At 43.3% G+C, this 22,807-nt stretch overlaps 1 protein-coding gene across 1 annotated transcript in view; it reads right to left on the bottom strand.

Annotated features, from left to right (window-relative positions):
• Positions 1-6,587: 6,587 nt before the first annotated feature.
• LOC311111668 (talin-2) overlaps positions 6,588-22,807 on the bottom strand; it is a 115,650-nt gene continuing 99,430 nt past the window's right edge. The window contains exons 44-58 of the mRNA XM_084154457.1: positions 21,810-21,911; positions 21,370-21,489; positions 20,993-21,139; positions 19,202-19,368; positions 15,496-15,679; positions 15,117-15,242; positions 13,936-14,052; positions 13,109-13,294; positions 12,734-12,841; positions 10,891-10,996; positions 9,735-9,859; positions 8,204-8,392; positions 7,828-8,010; positions 7,471-7,596; positions 6,588-6,796 (exon numbers count right to left, since the gene is read on the bottom strand). Of these exons, the coding sequence (XP_084010583.1) occupies positions 6,668-6,796; positions 7,471-7,596; positions 7,828-8,010; positions 8,204-8,392; positions 9,735-9,859; positions 10,891-10,996; positions 12,734-12,841; positions 13,109-13,294; positions 13,936-14,052; positions 15,117-15,242; positions 15,496-15,679; positions 19,202-19,368; positions 20,993-21,139; positions 21,370-21,489; positions 21,810-21,911 (2,115 nt within the window). The 3' untranslated portion in view covers positions 6,588-6,667. The remainder of the gene's footprint in view (positions 6,797-7,470; positions 7,597-7,827; positions 8,011-8,203; positions 8,393-9,734; positions 9,860-10,890; positions 10,997-12,733; positions 12,842-13,108; positions 13,295-13,935; positions 14,053-15,116; positions 15,243-15,495; positions 15,680-19,201; positions 19,369-20,992; positions 21,140-21,369; positions 21,490-21,809; positions 21,912-22,807) is intronic.

The raw sequence follows: 22,807 nt of genomic DNA, 5'->3' as shown, positions 1-22,807 counted from the left end.
TTGTGCTGTATAGTCTTCTCCTAAACAGCTCTGGGACCAGGCTGGGCCAAAACAAAGTACACTGCTAAAAATAAATAAAGGGAACACTAAAATAACACATCCTAGATCTGAATGAATTAAATAATCTTATTAAATTCTTTTTTCTTTACATAGTTGAATGTGCTGACAACAAAAATCACACAAAAATTATCAATGGAAATCAAATGTATCAACCCATGGAGGTCTGGATTTGGAGTCACCCTCAAAATTAAAGTGGAAAACCACACTACAGGCTGATCCAACTCTGATGTAATGTCCTTAAAACAAGTCAAAATGAGGCTCAGTAGTGTGTGTGGCCTCCACGTGCCTGTATGACCTCCCTACAACGCCTGGGCATGCTCCTGATGAGGTGGCGGATGGTCTCCTGAGGGATCTCCTCCCAGACCTGGACTAAAGCATCCGCCAACTCCTGGACAGTCTGTGGTGCAACGTGGCGTTGGTGGATGGAGCGAGACATGATGTCCCAGATGTGCTCAATTGGATTCAGGTCTGGGGAACAGGCGGGCCAGTCCATAGCATCAATGCCTTCCTCTTGCAGGAACTGCTGACACACTCCAGCCACATGAGGTCTAGCATTGTCTTGCATTAGGAGGAACCAACCGCACCAGCATATGGTTAATGGCAGTCAGGTTACCTCTGGCGAGCACATGGAGGGCTGTGCGGCCCCCCAAAGAAATGCCACCCCACACCATGACTGACCCACCGCCAAACCGGTCATGCTGGAGGATGTTGCAGGCAGCAGAACGTTCTCCACGGCGTCTCCAGACTCTGTCATGTCTGTCACATGTGCTCAGTGTGAACCTGCTTTCATCTGTGAAGAGCACAGGGCGCCAGTGGCGAATTTGCCAATCTTGGTGTTCTCTGGCAAATGCCAAACGTCCTGAACGGTGTTGGGCTGTAAGCACAACCCCCACCTGTGGACGTCAGGCCCTCATACCACCCTCATGGAGTCTGTTTCTGACCGTTTGAGCAGACACATGCACATTTGTGGCCTGCTGGAGGTCATTTTGCAGGGCTCTGGCAGTGCTCCTCCTGCTCCTCCTTGCACAAAGGCGGAGGTAGCGGTCCTGCTGCTGGGTTGTTGCCCTCCTACGGCCTCCTCCACGTCTCCTGATGTACTGGCCTGTCTCCTGGTAGCGCCTCCATGCTCTGGACACTACGCTGACAGACACAGCAAACCTTCTTGCCACAGCTCGCATTGATGTGCCATCCTGGATGAGCTGCACTACCTGAGCCACTTGTGTGGGTTGTAGACTCCGTCTCATGCTACCACTAGAGTGAAAGCACCGCCAGCATTCAAAAGTGACCAAAACATCAGCCAGGAAGCATAGGAACTGAGAAGTGGTCTGTGGTCACCACCTGCAAAACCAGTCCTTTATTGGGGGTGTCTTGCCTATAATTTCCACCTGTTGTCTATTCCATTTGCACAACAGCATGTGAAATGTATTGTCAATCAGTGTTGCTTCTTAAGTGGACAGTTTGATTTCACAGAAGTGTGATTGACTTGGAGTTACATTGTGTTGTTTAAGTGTTCCTTTTATTTTTTTTGAGCAGTGTACATGGAATTATATTTACACAGAGTTAACTTATCTGTGTAAATTATATTTAGGTATTCTTACTGGGGAAGTGATAAACCATTTTACTACAGTGGAATTTCATGCCCATGCCTCGCTTCATATTTCAGCTATTCAGTCTCATAAAAATGCTTATCGAGGGCACTGAAGTATCTGACCCTCTGATTCTATGGCCCTCCATTACTGGGAACTTGGGATAACATCAAACTTACTGTATCTCTCTGTCAGTCATGTAATACATGTTCTACCTTGATGCCTCTAAGCCCATCCTAACAGTATACCCCTCAATCCCATACCACTGGTCTGACAATAGCATTGTGGTGAGTAGAGTATTCCCAGAATTCTCAGGGTGGTGGGAAGTATGTGGCCCTGTAACGCGGTCGGTCGTAACGCGGTCGTGGGTGAGTGTCAGCGTAATGGTCTCTGGTAATAACTATGTGAACCCTGCAGACCTCTGGCAGTCCTCTTCATTAACCAGGACTTTCTGGTATTTTGATAAAAAATCTTAGCACAATGGGTCAGGTGAAAAGGGGCTTTTAATGCAATAGACATTGTCTACATTCTCAGAGTATTCGAATTCCACAATGGGATCAATAGCTACATTTCATTCCTTCCAAAAGCTTCCATATGTGCCTGTATTGTAACACATGGGTGCAGAAAGGTTCTTAGAACCCCCCATGTCACTATAGTTTAAGAACTCCTGAGAAAGGCAGATGATTTCATCTTCACAACGTTGAGACTAGTTGAACAATTCCTGTTCATTTTTCACACCAGGTGGGTGCTCCGACAGACAGACACCGACACGCTAGATGATTGTTTGACAACAGCTACCCATCTAATTTACAATGTGGTTTGGGCGGAGCAGAACCTTGCTACCTCTGAGGTCACCCACCCACAGATAACATCCATGTGTGATGTGTATGTGTAGCTCTGGGTGCAGCATTCAAAAGGGTGGCTGCAGCTGGCCTGGGAACATTACGTCATTGGTGTGTCATTTTCCCTCTGCGGCAGCATGTATGCCAAGGAGTTGGGGTTGGAGGGTGGGAGGTTTCTAAGAGTCAGCTTGCCTCAGATGAAAGACAACAGCTGATTCAGGAAGTTTTATTGTGACGACATGTGGCACTATACCTCTTCAAAAAATTTAGCTACACTCCTATTGACTTTCAATTCCCAATATGTTTTAACAGAGACGTTTCCTTTGAAAACTGAGTGAAGGGAACACATTAAACCACATATAGCCCAGGCTTCTCACGCGTCAACAAGACGAGATTTGGAAGGGTGGCCCCGCGAGACTAGACCATATAAAGCTTACAGGCTATTTTATGGGGCTGTACAATTCCAATTGTAAACCAGTAGATTGTGCCATTTTGCCTTTACCTGTCCAGCACCATGAGATCAGCGATTATAGTATTGAGATTCACCCTTCCTGCTAAGAATTATGGGTACTATCCTGCAGAAGGAGGGAGCAGCTGTGCCAGTGTAATTTACAAATCACCTCCCTCAGACTTTAGAGCGGGCCAGAATTAGTACCTGTCTCAGCTCTAACCAACACCAGCTCAATATAGCACAAGGCTCACTGCTGTCTCAGAAATACCAATCTACCTTACACTCCACTGACAGAGGAGCAGCTTAAAAAGGGACCCTGCCTGAAGAAGTCTCCTCTAGAGCAGTAATTGTCTCTTGAAACCACAGGATCATGTTCTGTTATTGCGGTAGTAGTGCATGTTTTTATGTGCAGGATGTGATGCTATGATTTATGTGATTATTAAAGCTTTACTACAGTATACATGTCAGTAGTCTGTCACAGGCTTTCACCTCATCTTTAAACAACATGATCGAGGAATCCCAGGCTTATACGTTAGTAGTGCAAAAATACGACTCCTCTGTCATCTGTGACTTGATTTCCAGCTGGCCTGAACCTGAGAATGTAGATTAATCTAGGAGAAGGCTGCTGGAATCAGGCACAATGTTAGCCTGTCCATTCATGATCACATTCCTGTATTCAATAAGACAACTGAAAAACACAACAGGTAAAAACAACACAATTCTGCAGGCCATATTAATTTGAAAACCTTTATTTTCAGTGAATACAAAAAATATGTTTTCTTGTGGCCAGATAAATAGTTTACATAGTGTATGTCATTGTCACTTCATATCGATCTTTCTTGTAGTACTGCACTTTAATTATCATTGAATTCATTATAGGAAAAACATACAGGTATGAATAGTTTCTCCCTACCATTGAAATGTGTCACACTACATTAACAGTGACAGCTATATATCTTAATATCCTTATTACATTTATAATTCAAAAAAACTATTCATCGTGGCTTGAAAGAGAAAGAAGAAATGCAATCCATAAAACTTCTATGATTTACTTGTAACTTACAATAACCGAACAACAGACTCCAATCTGTCATACGTACATAGTTCAGAAGCCTTGGTACATGCCCATGGAATGCAGTACAAAAATGTGTTGTCTTCATATATATCATATACATACGTATACATATACTGATGGTACTTTTTACACAGCGACACATTCGTCTCTGCCCTCAAGGCCATGGGTGCATCAGGCAGAAAGATGGAGACAGAGGTACAGTTTATAGGACAATACAGTAGTACCTGTGAGGCCTCATGGATCTTGCCGTGTTTTTCATCTCTTGGTAATAGGCTATGACAGGAACAACTAAAAAACCTACTCATTGATACTGACCACACTCCATTATCCAGCTAGATAAGCTGTCACAAGCAGACCAGACGCTGTATGGGCTACAGACTAAGGCACTAATGACATAATACTACAAAGACCAGATGTGTGAACTCAGACAGAACTGTACCTCTGTTTGAATTGTAGAGTCCAGTGTCACACATCAATACAGAATAAAAAATGTCTAACGTGGACCATTTGTAGTTTGTTAGGGTTTATTGTCCTTATGTTCAGAATACCAATACCATTCAGTGCGTTGTGTACTGTAGGTGTATTTTCTGTTCCGAAAGTAATAGCAGAACCCCGAAGCCATGCACATGACTGACACCGCAAGAGCAGAACATTACCTCACAATAATTGTTAGTTTGCTAACCGACACTCACTGACTGTCCATAAAACTAATAAAACCAAACACTAGAACCAAACCTGGGTTGTGTTCATTAGGATTTTTAATATTTTTTATGAGCATTTCCTATTGGACAATTCTAGGTAGTCACTCCCGGTTTCAGTCAGTTTTCCTCCTTTTGGTGCCTAATGAACACAACCCTGGCAAAAAGAAGGTAAATATACTTCAAAAGTAGCATTTCCCACTACAGTTACACAGAGCACCATTAGAGTAAGCGAGAGACGGATTCAACAGGTGAACAATAAAAGGATGTGATCCACTGTAATGGTCCAACAGGCCCCTATGGAGGGATGGGGGACTTTGCCCCGTGTAAGACAGCAGGGGTAACCATCAGAAGCACAGTACATTGTGCATAGTCCGCTTCGCATTCATTCAAGAGGTCTGGGGTGTTACAATATGAGAGCCATCCATTTCAGTTTGCATTATGAGTTGTAGAGAAATCACACTTTATTAATGAGAATCTTTGTTATAACATTTTTCAGATTGCATGGATGTTTTTTAAATTCATCAATCAACTCCTAGTTAAAATCTTAATAAATGATCAAGACCAGCAGTTGTTTCCTACATTATTAGTATTTTTTCCTACAGTATCTGAACGGTTTTCAGAGGTGTAGTGTTTGAGGTTTGAAAAGAGCAAGCAAGAGGAGCTTCATTACATTGCATGTCAGGAGGCTGTGAGGACACCAATCACTGCCCCCTACAGCACCTTCATAGTATTGCATTATGAATGTCAGCTGTATGGCTCAATATCAACTGTAAACTAATGAAAATAGTAGAGGGAAGCCAGTTAACTGACTACCCACGGTCCAGGTTATGCAGCGCTAGGAGATCTGCAGTAGTGGGAGGGATGAGACCAGTTAAGCTTACTGTAAATGTCAGAGTATCTTAACTTGCTAAAATTGTATTCTGTAGTAACTCTGCCTCCAAATCACAGACATAACAGTAATACATTGTAATGCATCATAAGAGGTTGTAGTAAAGAGGTCTCTAGCTATTAGACCCAAGTTTAAGCGTTTATCAACACGATATATTTCAATCTTCAGTCTAAAAATAGGAGGGTTACTTGGTGTCAAGAGCACATCTATAGAAGGATGTTTTTTAAAGTGTCTACGCAAGCCGAACGGTCAATGCGACAGAAACGGTCACTGTAATGCATCCATTAAATAAGATCCATAAGCTATTCTTCAATATGGTCCACATACCTCAACTGTCTGAATTACTTGCTGTCTGACAAGGAAGCATAAGTGTCAAATTGCCCAATAAGTGTGAATTTCAAATGCTAGTCATGTGTATGAAATGCTATCATTTGTGACTTGTCTCATAAATAAGGAAATGAATAGCAATGTGTGTGTAAATGTCTACTGAACTGTATGCACCAAACATATCACATTCTCGCTTCTTCCTTTATGAAAGAAAGTCCGGTCAAAAGGTTTTAAGACCATGCTTACATCTAGAAACATCCCCTTAGTTTGGAGATTCAATGTCAACACTGGTACCTTCAGAGCTCCATAGATAAAGACATTCAAAGTATTTAGAAAGTACATTAGGATGCACATTTTCCAGCTTGTTCAGCTGTTACAAATCCATTGCTTCCAGAGAACACTTTTTTCCGGTGTAGGTTAACTGGCAGGTATTGCAGGGTAATAGACCGTTACAAGCCAAGTCATGTCATAGTGGTAGTAAACAATTGTTGGTAGTTAAAGACCACTGCAGGTGCAGTAGACAGGGGTTATCCACGGCCCATTCTGGGCTTGGACCCCACTGGTTGATTGGGCACATTAAAAGGCCAACTTAACCTTGTTGCACACTGAGGAAGTCAATTTGGGCCACCGCTCGTGTGTGTGGTAACATACTACATACACACGCACAGGCACAAATGCACTCAATACGCACACACCTACACACAGCGGCAGCATGGCAGTATCAGCAGGTTATAGGTCAGTTCTCGTCCTCCCGTAGTTCGCTGGGTAAGAACTTGTACTGCTGCTGTCTGATCTGAGCCAGCTTCTTCCTGGCCTCCTCCAGCTCTCTCTCCTTCCTCAGCATCTCCTCCTGGGCTGCTATGATCTGAACACAGGATAGAACAGGCACCAGTTAGTACACAACGCCTAGCTAATTAACACTAGGATAGAACAGGCATCAGTTAGTACACAACGCCTAGCTAATTAACACTAGGATAGAACAGGCATCAGTTAGTACACAACGCCTAGCTAATTAACACTAGGATAGAACAGGCATCAGTTGGTACACAATACCTAGCTAATTAACACTAGGATAGAACAGGCATCAGTTGGTACACAATACCTAGCTAATTAACACTAGGATAGAACAGGCATCAGTTGGTACACAATACCTAGCTAATTAACACTAGGATAGAACAGGCATCAGTTGGTACACAATACCTAGCTAATTAACACTAGGATAGAACAGGCACCAGTTAGTACACAATACCTAGCTAATTAACACTAGGATAGAACAGGCACCAGTTAGTACATAACACCTGATTGAAGTCAGCATCATGCAATCTATCTGGACACGAGATAGAACAGGCACCAGTTAGTACACAACACATGATTGAAATCAGCCTGTACAACGTGCTGTACAGTGCTGTCAGCTCCTGATAAATGCAATTGGAATGGTTCTTAATGTGTCCACTTACAGAACTGAAAGGCTTGACAAGAGTAAATCCTGTTTGAACAGTCAACATGTGACTGGAGTCTGACAGAGCCCTGAAGTCTCACCTGAGCGATTCCTCCCACAAACTTGGTCTTGACCACCACGTTGTCATCGTCTGCCTTGTCGAACGCTGCCTTCTGGGCCGCTCGCACCAGGTTGTCCGACGCCCTCTTTACTGCGTTACCAGCGGCCTTTGGGAGGACAGTCCATCAATATCATACCACATAACATGTTACACCGTACATGTTAAAACTAATACACAATGCTAATCATGAGAATGTGTTTGTAGGGTTCTCCTGAATTCCAAATGGCCCCCTAGCCCCTACTCCCCCTGCACCCCTGTAGATCTGAAACAATTAGATAGGTGTGTAAGATCTACAGAAGTGCCTAGGGGGAAAGGGACATATTCATCATTCTAGTACCTGTAGTCTCCTCATGGCCTCAGAGTCCTGGTCAGCCTTAACCTTACAGGCCACTAGGAGCTGGGCTGTGGAGGCTGCCACCTGCTTGGCTGACGAGATCAGCTTCTCCTCGCTGGCTTGGCCCTGGACCGAGGCATTAGCTGCCTCACACAGGTTACTTGTGGCTGCTGCAACCATCCTGGCCTGTAGGACAGAACACAGAGAGAACGGTTCATATACATTTCAAAGATTCATTCCCTTAGAATTATTGACGTGTTAATTCCAGCACTTCCAAAAAAAGGAGTGATAAAGGTTATTTAGAGGCTTTATTTAGATTGTGTGTGTGTGTGTGTGTGTGTGTGTGTGTGTGTGTGTGTGTGTGTGTGTGTGTACTCACCGCTGAGATGAGACCCTGGGACCACTGACCATCATCCACTGCGTTAGCTGGAATAGAGCCCACCTTGCCCTGAGCCACCAGCTCTCTCTGGGCAGCTGAAGCAGATTTGACCAAGGCACTGGTGGCTGCAGCGATGGACTTAGCTGCCTCCAGGATCTGTTCCTCAAAGTCCAGCGTTTCATCTGCTTGCTGAGGGGGAGAAGAGACAGTCACAACTCAGACGTCTCATACGAAGAGACAAAGATAGGCAGCAATCATATTACATGGCAAACATAATGATTTTGATGTTTGAGTTTTAGAGTATAGCTGTTAGTCTTTCAATTTCATACTAGTTCACCGACACAGATCTGATCACAAATCCGTACTGTCTGCACTACAGATAAACTTCTCAGTAACATCTGTTATTTGGGGCAAACTAAACGAAATAAGAACACAAACACTCACAACTATTCTATGCCAAGTTATTCAGTCTGTCATTCCAAGATTAGACCAGTCCCTCACACACACAGTCTGTAGACAGGGCGGGACACTGTAGGAATATGTTTGATATATAGTTGAATTGAATAACAACCTAATATATCAAACATATCAGACAGAGGCCTGCAGAGAAGACTTCCAGGGGTTATACTCTGATCAGAGGAGTACTGCTACTGTATATAGGGACAGACAGGCTACAACTACAGGACAGGAGGAGGGAGAGAGAGAGAGAGAGGGTGAGAGTGATAGAGAGTGAGAGAGAGTGAGAAGGAAGGAAGGAGGAACAGAAGGGTTAGAATCATAGACAGCAGGTAGTAAAGGGAGAAAGGGATTGAAAGAGAGGAAAATAATGAAGGGAAGGAGGGAGGGAGAGCAGGGAGGGAATGAGGGAGAGAGGGAATGAGGGAGAGAGGGAATGAGGGAGAGCAGGGAGGGAATGAGGGAGAGCAGGGAGGGAATGAGGGAGAGCAGGGAGGGAATGAGGGAGAGCAGGGAGGGAATGAGGGAGAGCAGGGAGGGAATGAGGGAGAGCAGGGAGGGAATGAGGGAGAGCAGGGAGGGAATGAGGGAGAGAGGGAAGGAGGAAGGGGTGAGCAGAAGGTCAAAGTCATAGAGAATAGAGTAGGGGGTTCCTCCTGAACAATGTAAATGATATCAGCTACAGACAGACTGATAGACTGGTAGACAGACCAAAGTACATACAGACGGGGTACAAACATGAATAAATCCAGAGACAGAGGTTGCCACTACTTTCACTGTATGTGAGGAGAGACAATACAAGTATTAGACATTCAAATAGTGAATAGAGCATCAGCCCATGGATCCAACACTAACTCACAGCAACTGATGAGACACTGTCTTTTAACAGACAGTCAAACACATAATGACAAACACACCAACAACAGACGGAGACAAGCACCAAGACAAAATTACTGACAGGATTGTCATTCTTGCTGCAACTTATGCATCCCACTTATGTTATTAGTGTGGAATTTGGGGGTTAAAAATATCCATGTGGCTTGTGAGGTGTATTGTGGGTGGTGTAGTCTCCTACCTTGGGCTTGGCTCTGGGTTTCAGCTGCTCCAGTTTCTTAGCCGCTGCTTCGATGGAAGCTGCCGCCCCCAACAGTTCTGTCTCTGCTATCACCGTGGGGTCCTCTGGGTCCACCCACTCTGTGCCTGAAACACACCCACACACCGTGAGTTACCACACACACACACACACCGTGAGTTACCACACACACACCGTGAGTTACCACGCACACACACACACCGTGAGTTACCACGCACACACCGTGAGTTACCACGCACACACCGTGAGTTACCACACACACCGTGAGTTACCACACACACCGTGAGTTACCACACACACACCATGAGTTACCACATAACACACCCACACACCGTGAGTTACCACACACACACACACACCGTGAGTTACCACACACACACCGTGAGTTACCACGCACACACACACACCGTGAGTTACCACGCACACACCGTGAGTTACCACGCACACACCGTGAGTTACCACACACACCGTGAGTTACCACACACACACACACACCATGAGTTACCACACACACACACACACACACCATGAGTTACCACACACACACCGTGAGTTACCACACACACCGTGAGTTACCACACACACACACCGTGAGTTACCACACACACACACCGTGAGTTACCACACACACACACACCGCGAGTTACCACTCACAAACACACAGCAGTGTATGAACAGAGCATGCCTCACAATATGGAGACCACATAGAGACAGAACACATGCCAAGGCATGCACAGCACATTAAGTGTGTTTAAGATTGTATCGCATTTATCTTATCAGTGACATAATATGCAAATGAAGAGCATCCACTGCAATGAACATGGTGATGAGCATTTCTGTCTTTTTGGTGAGATGGAAACTGAAATGAAGAGCATGATGGATGGATGGATGGATGGGGATCTTTTTAGACTGTAACGGGCCTGTAAAGAGTGACAATTCAAGAATGAATGGCAATGGAATGGCCGGCCCTGAATCACAACTGGTTACATTCTTAACTTACCTCCATCTGTGGCAAAGAAGGCAGGAACATAATGTTAATAGAACACTCTGGAGATATACAGTATATCTGCTAAATGATCATTACTGTACTATATTATGAACAAGGCGTACAGTAGTTCAGTGAAGTGTCTTCTCTCACCTTTCATGGCCTCAGCAGTTTGGATGAGTTCAGTAACAGCCCCCGCAACACGTTTAGAGTAGAACACCAGCTGCTGCTTCTGCTCTGCTGTAGGCCTCTGGAGGACCTGGAGACACAGAGTAGAGGTGGTTCAGGAAAACATCACCATGATCACTATTACCTTTGAATCTTTTTGAATTTAATTTATTTAGGGTAACCGACATATACAACAAAATGTACAATGTGGACCCAGAGGATATCACTTGAAAGTATTAATTAAAACGCTTGTTTCCAAAGTGGTCCTCGATGGTAAAAACAATAACACATAATGATTAAAAGGCAAGACAAAATGACAAACAACCATAATACATTCATTTATATTGACATCCTAAAAAGTGGCACTATTCACTGCACTTTTCCCTAACCTTAAAAATCAACCATATTAATTTCACATTAAAACAATCTATTCATTGCACAGCATACCTATCATTCAAATTTTGACAAACTTGTCCAAATGAAAACCTTTGCCTGCTTTTTAAAGCTATTTCTACTTTTTCTTTGCTTGATCTCCAAGGGGAGGCTATTCCATAGACAAATGCCTGTATAGAAAAAGGTGCTCCTCGCAGTACTGTTTACTCTTGGGATTTTACAAGACATAACACTAGCTCTGGTATTGTAACTGTGTTGGTTATTGACCATATCAATGTGGTTTTTCATATAACCTGGAGCACAATCATTTAAGATATCAAACATATGATTAAGTTTAAGTTGGTCCACTCTGGACCCCAAAGGCAACAAGCCCACCTCCAGGAACTCCTGTACCCCTATGTGGGTTCTAGGGGGGACAGTATATACCTGATAACATTATTTTGCATGACCTGCATTCTCTTTTTCAGCTTTTTTGATAGCCCACTATACCAAGCAGAGCAGGCATTATCAAAATGACACTGAATCAAGGTTGACACAAGCAGTTTCTTAACTTTGATGTTAAGATATCTAGTGTTACGATATAAAAATTTCAATTTGTTCCCCATTTTATAAATAATTTTCGCAGCAATCAGGTCTCCAGAAAGGGATTGACCTAGGGACACACCAAGATAAGTTACACTTGTTTTAGATTCAATCTCCTTGCCTGCACAGTTTACCTTTATCTTGTCAGCCCTTAGCAATCTACATTTTCAATCTATTGTCAGTCAACCAATCTCTAACAAAATGCAATTCCTTACTCAGGGTCTCCTCTATGTAAACTGTATCCTTCCCTGATACCAGTATGGCTGAGTCATCAGCATAAAGCAGGAGTTTGCACTTTACTGTATCTGGCATATCATTAACGTATATAAGAAATACGAGAGGCCCTAAAATTGATCCCTGCGGTACTCCACAGGATATTTCTTTGGCCTCCGACAGAACATCACCAACATTACATACTTGTGTTCTGTTGGTCAGATAAGACCTAAACCATTTCTGTGTTACATAATTTAGACACATGCATTTCAGTTTCATCAGGAGAATCTCATGGTCCACAGTTTCAAAAGTTTTCTGCAAGTCTAACATGGCCATACCTGTTTGTTCCCCTTCTCACTTTCCTGCTTGATGTGGTCAAAAAGGTGGATAAGGCAAGTATCAGTGGAATGAGCTGTTCTAAAGCCAGATTGGAGTTCATAAAGAAGTTTGCACTCGAGAAGGTATCCCTCAAGTTGATTAAAAACGAATCTCTCAACAACTTTGGATAAGGTGCTGAGGATCGACACAGGCCTATAGCTTCCTACATTTGTTTTTACTACTCTTCTTGTGGACACACACACATCTACACACGCACCCACAACCACACATGCACCCACACACACACCCACACACAACCTACCAGTAGTACATGCTCCAGTAGAACGATGTAACCTGTGGTGCACTCTGTCCCGTAGAGCAGCGCTCTGCTCCGTACGTCCTTGTTCACCTCCTGGTGGTAGGCTGCTTGCTGAGGGACACAGAGACACAGTGTTAGGAGTCAGATGTTTCACTTTCTAGGTGGTCAGTATGGATGAGATGAGCAGTAATATCAATAGTATCTGTTCTTCCTCTTGGGCCAGTAACATCTATAACGTTTAGGTACTAGGGATGATCAGAACCTTACATGTAGTCAGCATGTCGGAGATGGCCATGCTGGTCAGGGTTTAAGTATAAAGGATAGAAGGGTAGAGGACAGGGTGTAGTATCTGCCCTAGTAAGGAGTATGGATCAGAACCTTGCATGTGGTCAACATGTCGAAGATGGCCTTGCGACTCAGGTTAGCTGTGGAGATCACATCCTCCTGTCGTGCAGAGTTCCCAGCTGCCACTGCTTTGGCTGTTGCCGTGGTGATGCCCTTGGTCATGCGGATGAACTCTTCAGGCGTGGTCGACTTCTCCGGGACGTCTTTAGACTGGAACACCTGAAGAAATACAACACAACAACATTCAATATTTCTTAAAAACCTCATCGATTTTAGTAAATGATTTAATATATTAAACAGCTCTCCAAATAATCTTGAATTGTACAGCTATGTGCAGTAATACCCAATAGGGTAATGTCCTATAATGACCAAACACACAACAGGCATACTAATGTGTCCCAATGCAGCGACACTGGTTGTTGAGTTTGAACTCTGGTTTATCTTATTGATCCCATGGTAACAGCCTTGTTTAATTAAGGCTCTAATTGTAGTAGCTGCACTAGGAGGCTGTCCTGAGGGGATACTGATAAAGCTTAGAGTTAGAACCACAAACTAATGGAGATGGGTGGTCCTCTGTCACTCACTAAAGATAAGGATAGCAGGGAAAACACAGGGCCTTGGCCGTTATAGAGTTCAGAGCCCATCTAGTGACTAGCAGCTAAACCGTTTTGGTGCAATCAACGCATCGGACCGTTGATGATTCAATGTGTCAATGCTTTTATAGTATGTAACTAATAAAACATTTACAGCTTAGCTTGAGGACACGTTTAGGCCACAAAGTGTAACAGAGAGCATGTTCATTGTCATCTGTCTTAATCAAGTCATTGATTAAGTAAATAACTTTATAGATGACTGCTTACCGTGAGCTCCTGTTTGATGCATTCAATGGTGGCCTCCAGGGCTCTGGTCCCCCGCGTGGCCTCGTCCTCCACAGCCTTCACCGTCTTCAGCAGGGACGTCACGTTGGTCACCATCACCTGGTGGGTTACCAGAGGGGGGGACAATGGGGTGACGGGTCCAAGGATGTCAGTGGGAGAGACAGATAGGTCCACCGGTGTGGGAGTCAATGGGTGAGACAGCACTGGGGGGCATCAGAGAGACATCTTGCCTTTGGTGGGCAGAGAGATTAACCTTTTTTTCTGTTAACAGTTTGCATGTGCTGTGGTATTATGTACGTAAAACACCATATGGAACTGAAAGACAGGGGGAGCACAACACCCATCAAAAGGAACCACAGCACTGCAGCTTGAGCTGAAATTAATATGAGCCATACTCTACCTGTTATCTACCGTCTGTCTGCTTCAGGGCTTGGAGACTGTCCAAAAGCAGGTTAAAAGGACTGCCCTGGATAACTATGACTGCGTCCAAAATGGCATCCTATTCCCTATATAGTGCACTACTTTTAACCAGGGCACCAAGCAAAGCACTATATAGGGAATAGGGTACCATTAGGGACACACCCCATCAGTCTGTTAAATTACATTTCCACCACATGCGGTTGGTAGCGGCTAACAGTGATTTTAGATCTCACTGCCTTTCCGTTTGACTGGGTCATTGACTAGCACTGGATGAGATTAGAGCATGGTGTTAGCATATAAGAGGTATCTAGGATGTTGATTAATGGCTAGGCCTAAAGGAAGGGAAGGACATCTGCTGCTATGGCACACAACGACAACATGCCTTCATCTAGTGTACTGGAAGCGCTCACCAGAACACCCTTTACGCACATATCAGACTGAGGAGACATCCCGTTCACTTCTGCCATGTTTCTGGGGGACAACTGAGCGTAGATCACAAGATTTCATCTTACAAGATTTTATTTCATAGCACTAGACACAGTTCAAACCGAATGGGACGGTTGCCCGAACACAGATTAAGCCTAGTTCCGGACTAAAAAGCACTCTGTCAAAAAGAAGATATATAATAACTCCAGCATTTTCAATAGAAAAGCTACAGCCAGGAGGGATGATGACGCAACAATGCCTGTTAGAGACAGTGGCTTTAGAGTAGAGTCCTCTATGGGTCTCACTGTGTCTCCTACCTTGGCAGCACTCTTCAGCTGGTACATGGACGGGTCGTCTGCAGCCTTGCCCGCAGCACACTTAGTGGCTCCTATAAGGTCAGCCAGGGCTTTTGCCACATCTTTCACAGCGTTGATCAGAACCACCTATACAGAACACACACATATCATCAGATTTATAAGGACACAACCAGGGGTTGAGTCCATCCCAGGTTGGGTACATCAATAGGTCCCCTTAAATAGCTACAGTACTTCCTACTTTTAATAGCAGTCTCTTTGAAGAAAGGAAAGTTGCAGTATTTATTAATTAATTAAAAACAGTCTAAAATGGTACAGTAATTGTTCACTAAGGATTATTCTGGGGACAGAAGATGTCACCTAAAATGAATAAATAGGTCACCTGTGTCTCTGAGTCGTCAGAGCCGATGCTGGCGGCGCCCAGTTTGACCACTTCAGTGAGCTGTGTGATGGTCTTAGCTGACGACTGGGCAGCTTGGGCTAGTTTGTCCTGACCGGACGCTGCTCCAGACACCAACATCTTAGTGTCCTCCACCAGAGCCTTCGCTGTCTTCAAGATGTTCTCCCTGGGAGGGGGTGCGGGGAGAGGGAGGAGAGACAGACACAGACAAAGAGAGACCGAAAGAGAGAGCGAGAAAGACAGAAGGCGGTCAAATCTCTAAAATTCTACAGGTGTTACCATGGCTCATGGCTAACCATTAAGTTTTAATTTTTTTCCCCAATGGTCTTATTAATACCATCCTGCTATGAGATGACCCTCCACCAACACAAAGATCTCAAAACGCTTTTAACCCATTCAAAATGATAGCTCTTAACACTAGAACTGCTAAAGCAGTCATTTTGATTACTCATTATCTTTTATGTTTTTTTTACTCTACCATTGTTTAACTCTTGCCCCCTCCTTCCTCGACTTATCCTAAAGAAGGCTATATAACACACCACCATTGTTAGAAACCTAATATCACAAACAGAACTGGAGTTATAACCAGTTTTAGGAGTCAATTGATAATCCCCCCGACTGTGCCCAGTTGATAATCCCCCCGACAATTGCCTCGAACCTGAACCTAAACCGAAACTAATTTCACACATATAACAGATGAAATAAATTAAGTAAAGTATGATGGGGAGAATGGGTGAGTTGATGAACGAGGGGAAGCGAAATAAGCATAATTATGTAATCACCAATTGTGAATGAAGAACAGGGCGGGCCATTCTATTGTATTGATCCATTCTAATTATAGGTCTAATCTTAAAATGGTATGTACCCTATATATCAGTTCACCCAATCAAAGCAGTTTTATCAATCTACTCTGGCCTACTTGGAGTAGGCTACACAGCGAGGCCGTTCATAATTGTACATGCTGAACGGCTTTCAATCTCTGGGAAAATATCCACATCGGGCAGCAGGCACGAGGTTCGGCGAACGTGGTGATGAGGCTTGTGGAACCTTACGTTGGCAAGGGGAGAAATGTCACCATGGACAATTTCTTCACTTCAATGCCATTGGCGAACAAGTTGCTTGCAAAGAAAACAAGTCTGGCAGGCACCATGAACAAAGTGAGACCGGAGCTCCCTCCCTCTGCGCAAAATAAGGCGGTTGTACTCAACAACAGTGCAGAAGAATGACAAGACAACGGGACACAATCAAGAGAAAACCGGATACTATTACACACTACAATGAAACAATGGTTTGTCAAGGTGTGTCAAGCATGTGAAAGTTATGAAAATTGTGACAACTGTTAGGACAAGGGAAAACAGCTAAACGAAATCCAACTGATGCCATTGCGTGACGATGCACACAAGCTCGAGCTGACAATAATTGTCTATTGTTGACTGCTGTCAAATCAACACATATTCATTATTGCTGTTATGCCAAGTTTCACTATTTATCAAGACCACTTGGCGTTTATAATGACGTTTAGACTACTGATGTTTTCATCATTTGACCGCGCGTCTTTTGATTGGGCTATTTTGTATTTTATTTTGTCTTTATAAAAATAAGCTGTTACCATGTTCCAACGCATATGCTTTCTGTTTCATACAGTACCAGTCAAAAGTTTGGAAACACCTACTCATTCAAGGGTTTTTCTTTATTTTTACTATTTTCTACATTGTAGAAAGCAGCACTACATCACTCTCCTTCTTGGTCAAATAGCCCTTACACAGCCTGGAGGTGTGTTTATCCTGTTGAAAACAAATGATAGTCCCACTAAGTGCAAACCAGATGGGATGGCGTATCGCTGCGGTAGCCATGCTGGTTAAGTGTGCCTTGAATTCTAAATAAATCACTGACAGTGTCACCAACAAAGCACCCCCACACCATCACACCTCCTCTTCTCCATGCTTCACGGTGGGAACCACACATGCAGAGATCATCCGTTCACCTACTCTGCGTCTCACAAAGACACGGTGGTTAGAACCTAAAATCTCAAATTTGGACTCATTAGATCAAAGGACAGATTTCCACCGGTATAATGTCCATTGCTCGTGTTTCTTGGCCCAAGCAAGTCTCTTCTTATTGTTGGTGACCTTTAGTAGTGGTTTCTTTACAGCAATTCAACCATGAAGGCCTGATTCACGTAGGCTCCTGTGTCTGTTACTTGAACTCTGTGAAGCATTTATTTGGGCTGCAATCTGAGGTGCTGTTAACTCTAATTAACTTATCCTCTGCAGCAGAGGTAACGCTGGGTCTTCCTTTCCTGTGGTGGTCCTCATGAGAGCTAGTTTCATCATAGCGCTTGATGATTTTTGCGACTGCACTTGAAGAAACTTTCAAAGTTCTTGAACTTTTTCGTATTGACTGACCTTCATGTCTTAAAGTAATGATGGACAGTCGTTTCTCTTTGCTTACTTGAGCTGTTCTTGCCATAATATGGACTTGGTATTTTACCAAATAGGGCTATCTTCTGTATACCACCCCTACCTAGTCACAACACAACTGATTGGCTGAAACGCATTAAGGAAAGAAATCCCACAAATAAACTTTTAACAAGGCACACCTGTTAATTTAAATGCATTCCAGGTGATTGGGAGAATGCCAAGAGTGTGCAAAGCTGTCATCAAGGCAAAGGGTGGCTATTTGAAGAATCTCAAGTATAAAATATATTTGGATTTGTTTAACACTTTTTTGGTTACTACATGATTGCATATGTGTTATTTCATAGTTTTGAAAATAGTAAAAATAGTAAAAAATAAAGAAAAACCCTGGAATGAGTAGGTGTGTCCAAACTGTTGACTGGTACTGTAGTTGTAACAAAGGCACTTCCTGAATAAAATTGATTGAACACTTTTTTTTAGTTTTTACATATAGCCTACAGTAACATACACTACTGAAAATGCTATTGTGTCATTTGAAATAAAATACAAATCGGATTCTAATGTTAACCAAGGCCTTCATGACCACAACCTAAATATTATTTTTGCTATAGCATATATGAAATATATTAATTACACTGTTAGAATGTTGCAGTCAGAATGACTGCTCATTAGCTTGAAGGGGGGTCCATAGATGCCAAGTGGTTCTAGTGTTAAAAAGACAACATCATTGTCAGAGCATCTGCAGAGGCAGGGGTCAGGTAAGGTACAGTATGTCTTAAGTGTTTAATAGAAGTGTTTGATCTAAAGTACTGAGCGACTTCCTCTCCTCCCAGTCTGAATGATTTGTAGTGTGACTCCAGTCCAGACACTTCCTCCTGCCTGATCACTAGGCTATAGGTCTTCCTGTCACTGAGTGCAGGGGCGGAGGTTGGCCTAAGGCACATGTGTCAAACTCATTCAAAGGAGGGCCGAGTGTCTGCGGGTTTTCACTCCACCCTTGTACTTCATTGATGAATTAAGGTCACTGATTAGTAAGGAACTCCCCTCACCTGGTAGTCTAGGTCTTAATTGAAAGGAAAAACAAAAAAAACAGCAGACAATAGGCCCTCTGTGGAATGAGTGACACCCCTGGCCTAAGGCCTGATTCCAGCTGTCTTACACACACACGCTCTCTCGCACACACACACACGCTCGCACACACACACACACGCGCTCACACACACACACGCGCTCACACACACACACGCGCTCACACACACGCTCACACACACCTGTGGTCAGCGAAGGACTCTTCGTTCTCTGCGTTGAGTGTGCCGGCCGAGGCGAACATGATGGTGGTGTCCAGGTCAGCGATGATGCCAGAGACAGCACTGGCAGCCGTGATGCAGGCCTGAGTGCCCTTATTACCAGCCTGTAATGCCGACAGCACCATCGACACCTGGGGAGACACACAGACAACACATTCAATCAGCACCATCGACACCTGGGGAGATAGACACAGACACACTGGGACACAATGCTCAGCTTAATACATCCGGGGAGACACAGGCAGAGACAACACACACTGAGGACTCCTATAGAAGGAGCCACAAACAGACAAACACTCACAGATCACAGCCTCCCTTGACACTGGGCTAGATCAGAGAAAGGGAGTTGGTGTGACTGTCGGTGTGTTTCTCTTGTTGGTGTGTGTTTTCTACAGGACTCGTGTTGTAGGAGGTAGTGGTTTTCACAGTGGTTTATTTGATGGTTTTGTTGTTGTGCTCTTGCCTCATTCTGTTTTCTTTCACTGCAGCGCTCTCACAGATGTATTGATGTGTTGGTCTAATGTCTATCCATATCAGATGTATTGATGTGTTGGTCTAATGTCTATCCATATCAGATGTATTGATGTGTTGGTCTAATGTCTATCCATATCAGATGTATTGATGTGTTGGTCTAATGTCTATCCATATCAGATGCAGACCATAGGAACTAGAGGACCCGTCCAGTCAGAATTACAGCTACATGGCACGTTTATTTCCTCTGCTACCCACTGAGCTGAGAGAATATTTGGCAAATCAGTCTCAACTCAATTTGTTCCCACTCAAACCCAATGACATAGAAAATATATTTACTTGCGTTTCAAGGCTCAGTTCTCTTCACACACAAGTATACAAACAAATGGTGTTGGAAAGGCTTCAAACTAGACGCATGGATGGGCATGACTAGGGCTACTTCCCAAATGGCACCCGATTCCCTATTTAGGCCTCTGGTCAAAAGTAGTGCACTATATAGGGAATAGGCTGCTATTTGGGATGCAGCCTAGGTCTGTGAGAGGCTGAGAGCCATGGAAATCAAGGCAAATGAGAGGGGAGGAACAGCCAATCTGACAGGACACACACGGAGAGACAGAGAGAGAACATCTGTCCATTTCCCTACATGGAAATGTAAAGCAGAACCAATCAAATTCAACCACATTCACACAAACACTTTAGCAATGTCCTTGGAAAAGCATTGCCTCTTCGAAGGATGATCTGTGATAACAGCATAAAAGCAGAATACATAAAAGCAGAACAGCATAAAAGCAGAATACATAAAAGCAGAATATTGGTGTATGTACCTTTAGACAGCTCTTTGTTTTGTTTTACAACACCCCAATGTTTCACTGCACTGATTTAGTGCCAGTGGAATACTTATCATGTATTATTAAACAGGATTGACTGGAGACCCTGGCTCTACCGGAGGCCCTAAAGTAAAACTGTAATGGTGTTACAGATGTTTCTAAAATACTACTAGACATTCCTTTAAAGTTGCAGTGGTGAACCTGTAGGCAGGCCTAGAGATTATGTAGTCGTTTTAAAGTTCAATTTCTATTTCAATTCAAGAGATTAATCAACATTCAATTCAACAACCCAAAATTGTATTTATTTTCAAAGAAGATTTTTATTTTCATTACTCAAATTCCAATTGACTTCTTGAATTGATGGGAGTTGAAAAGGAATTGATCCCACATCAGGTGTATGGTCAACCAGGTATGTGACACTTTATTGGGATGGAAGACCTCTCCTACAGTACAGTACCTTCTCTGTGACGGTGCGGGCACACTCGATGAGCTCTCTCTTGGTGTAGCTGTCTGAGGGGGTGATCTGCAGCGCTCCAGCCTTCTGCACCAGGAAGATACAGCCATGACCCAGCTCCTGGACACGAGTCTTGATCTGGAAACCTATCTGGAGGGAGACAGAACCAGCATAGAAGAAACCAATCAACCCAAGACATAACTTCATGCTAACCTAATAAGGTGACAAAATAAAGATGTATTTGAATACTCCCTGGTTGTACATTTGGTACCAGGTTTGTTGAGTAGAAAGCAGATTAGAGTGACATAGTAGTCAAATTGGGACAATAAAGATGGTGGATAGATGGAAGGATAGATGGATTGACAGCAGTGGTTGGATACCTCCTCGGGTTCTGCAGTGTGCGCTGCAAGACGTCCCTGCAGGGCCAGCTGGCTGTAGTCTGTGGTCACCTGAGAGGCCAGACCCCCCAGCTCCTCTGGACACGTCACAGACTTGGTCATCTAGAGGGCAGAGAGACCAGTCAACATTAACACTTCCTGAATCCTTGAAAGTAATAGAGAAAACTGTACAACACAGAGCCTGCTGGAAGAAGTTTGTGGATGACCTGTGGTCCACAGGGAGAAAAAGGGGTTAAGTCAAGTCCTGAAACAAGACATGTTTGGATAATTTTTTCAAAAAATGTTGGCTATGTTACCGCAAAGCACTTTGTGACAAATATTGTCGTAAAAAGGGCTTTATAAATACAATTATATTGATTGACTGCTCTAGAGATAAATAGTAAAACAAAAATTAAAACATATTTCTGTCTGAATCCATTTACCATTTCCTGGGCGGTGACAGCGATGGCCTTGGAGTATTTCACCATGGTAGTCTGGTAGTCTACAAACGATCCTTCTGGTTCAGGAGAAGTCCCCTCGTCCAGCTGAGGAGAGGAAACACAAACATAGAAAAAGCCTTATTCAACCTAACATTAACCCTTATTCAAACATTTAAAAAAACATTCTAACCCCCCCCATAAAATCGAGCCTTAATCAACCAAACATTAGGCTAACCCTTATTCAACCAAACACACAAAACCTTATTCTAAACAAAAACCAACCCCTATTTAACCAAAAATTAACTCTTATTCAATCAAACAATAAACAATCATATTCTAACCCCCCCCCCCAAAAAAAAAAAGTATTAATCCTTATTCAACCAAACATTAGGCTAACCCTTATTCAACCAAACATACAAAACCTTATTCTAACCAAAAACCAAACCTTATTCAACCAAACATAAAACCCTTAAATCAACCTGCATTATCAACTCCCTTGTCATACTGATCTGTTTTAACATACTGCCTTACTAATGTCTTCCTGGCAAAGTATCCATCCACCTTTATAATCTGATAATGAATATGCACACCTAGCACATTTAAATCCATGATTAGCCCAACAGAATATGTGCATCAGTCTGTAAATCTACTGTCACTAATTAGACACCTGTCATTACGATGTCAGCCACTGTTCCACATCAACACAGAGTAAGATAGAAATGGTTCCCAAATGGATGCTTCTGGCAAGCTCGCTGGAATGTGTACTGACGATAATAGTGATTGATTGGTATCCACTAATGTTATATCCTGTAATTCACCTCCACTACAAATGCAGATTAAAGAATGCTGTCATCTCAGTGAATTATCTCAACAGATTATCCCCATTTAATCAAGTCAGACACATTTATTCTTACTTAGAGTTCATAGTAATGTACATTAATGATTCAATAAGAGCATCGATGATGTCGTCCCCACAGTGACCGTACGTACATACCCCAACC

Source organism: Coregonus lavaretus (assembly GCF_964263955.1).
Source record: "Coregonus lavaretus genome assembly, chromosome: 37".
In the NCBI taxonomy this organism is placed as follows: Eukaryota; Metazoa; Chordata; class Actinopteri; order Salmoniformes; family Salmonidae; genus Coregonus; species Coregonus lavaretus.
This window is presented reverse-complemented; position numbering and strand designations above follow the sequence as displayed.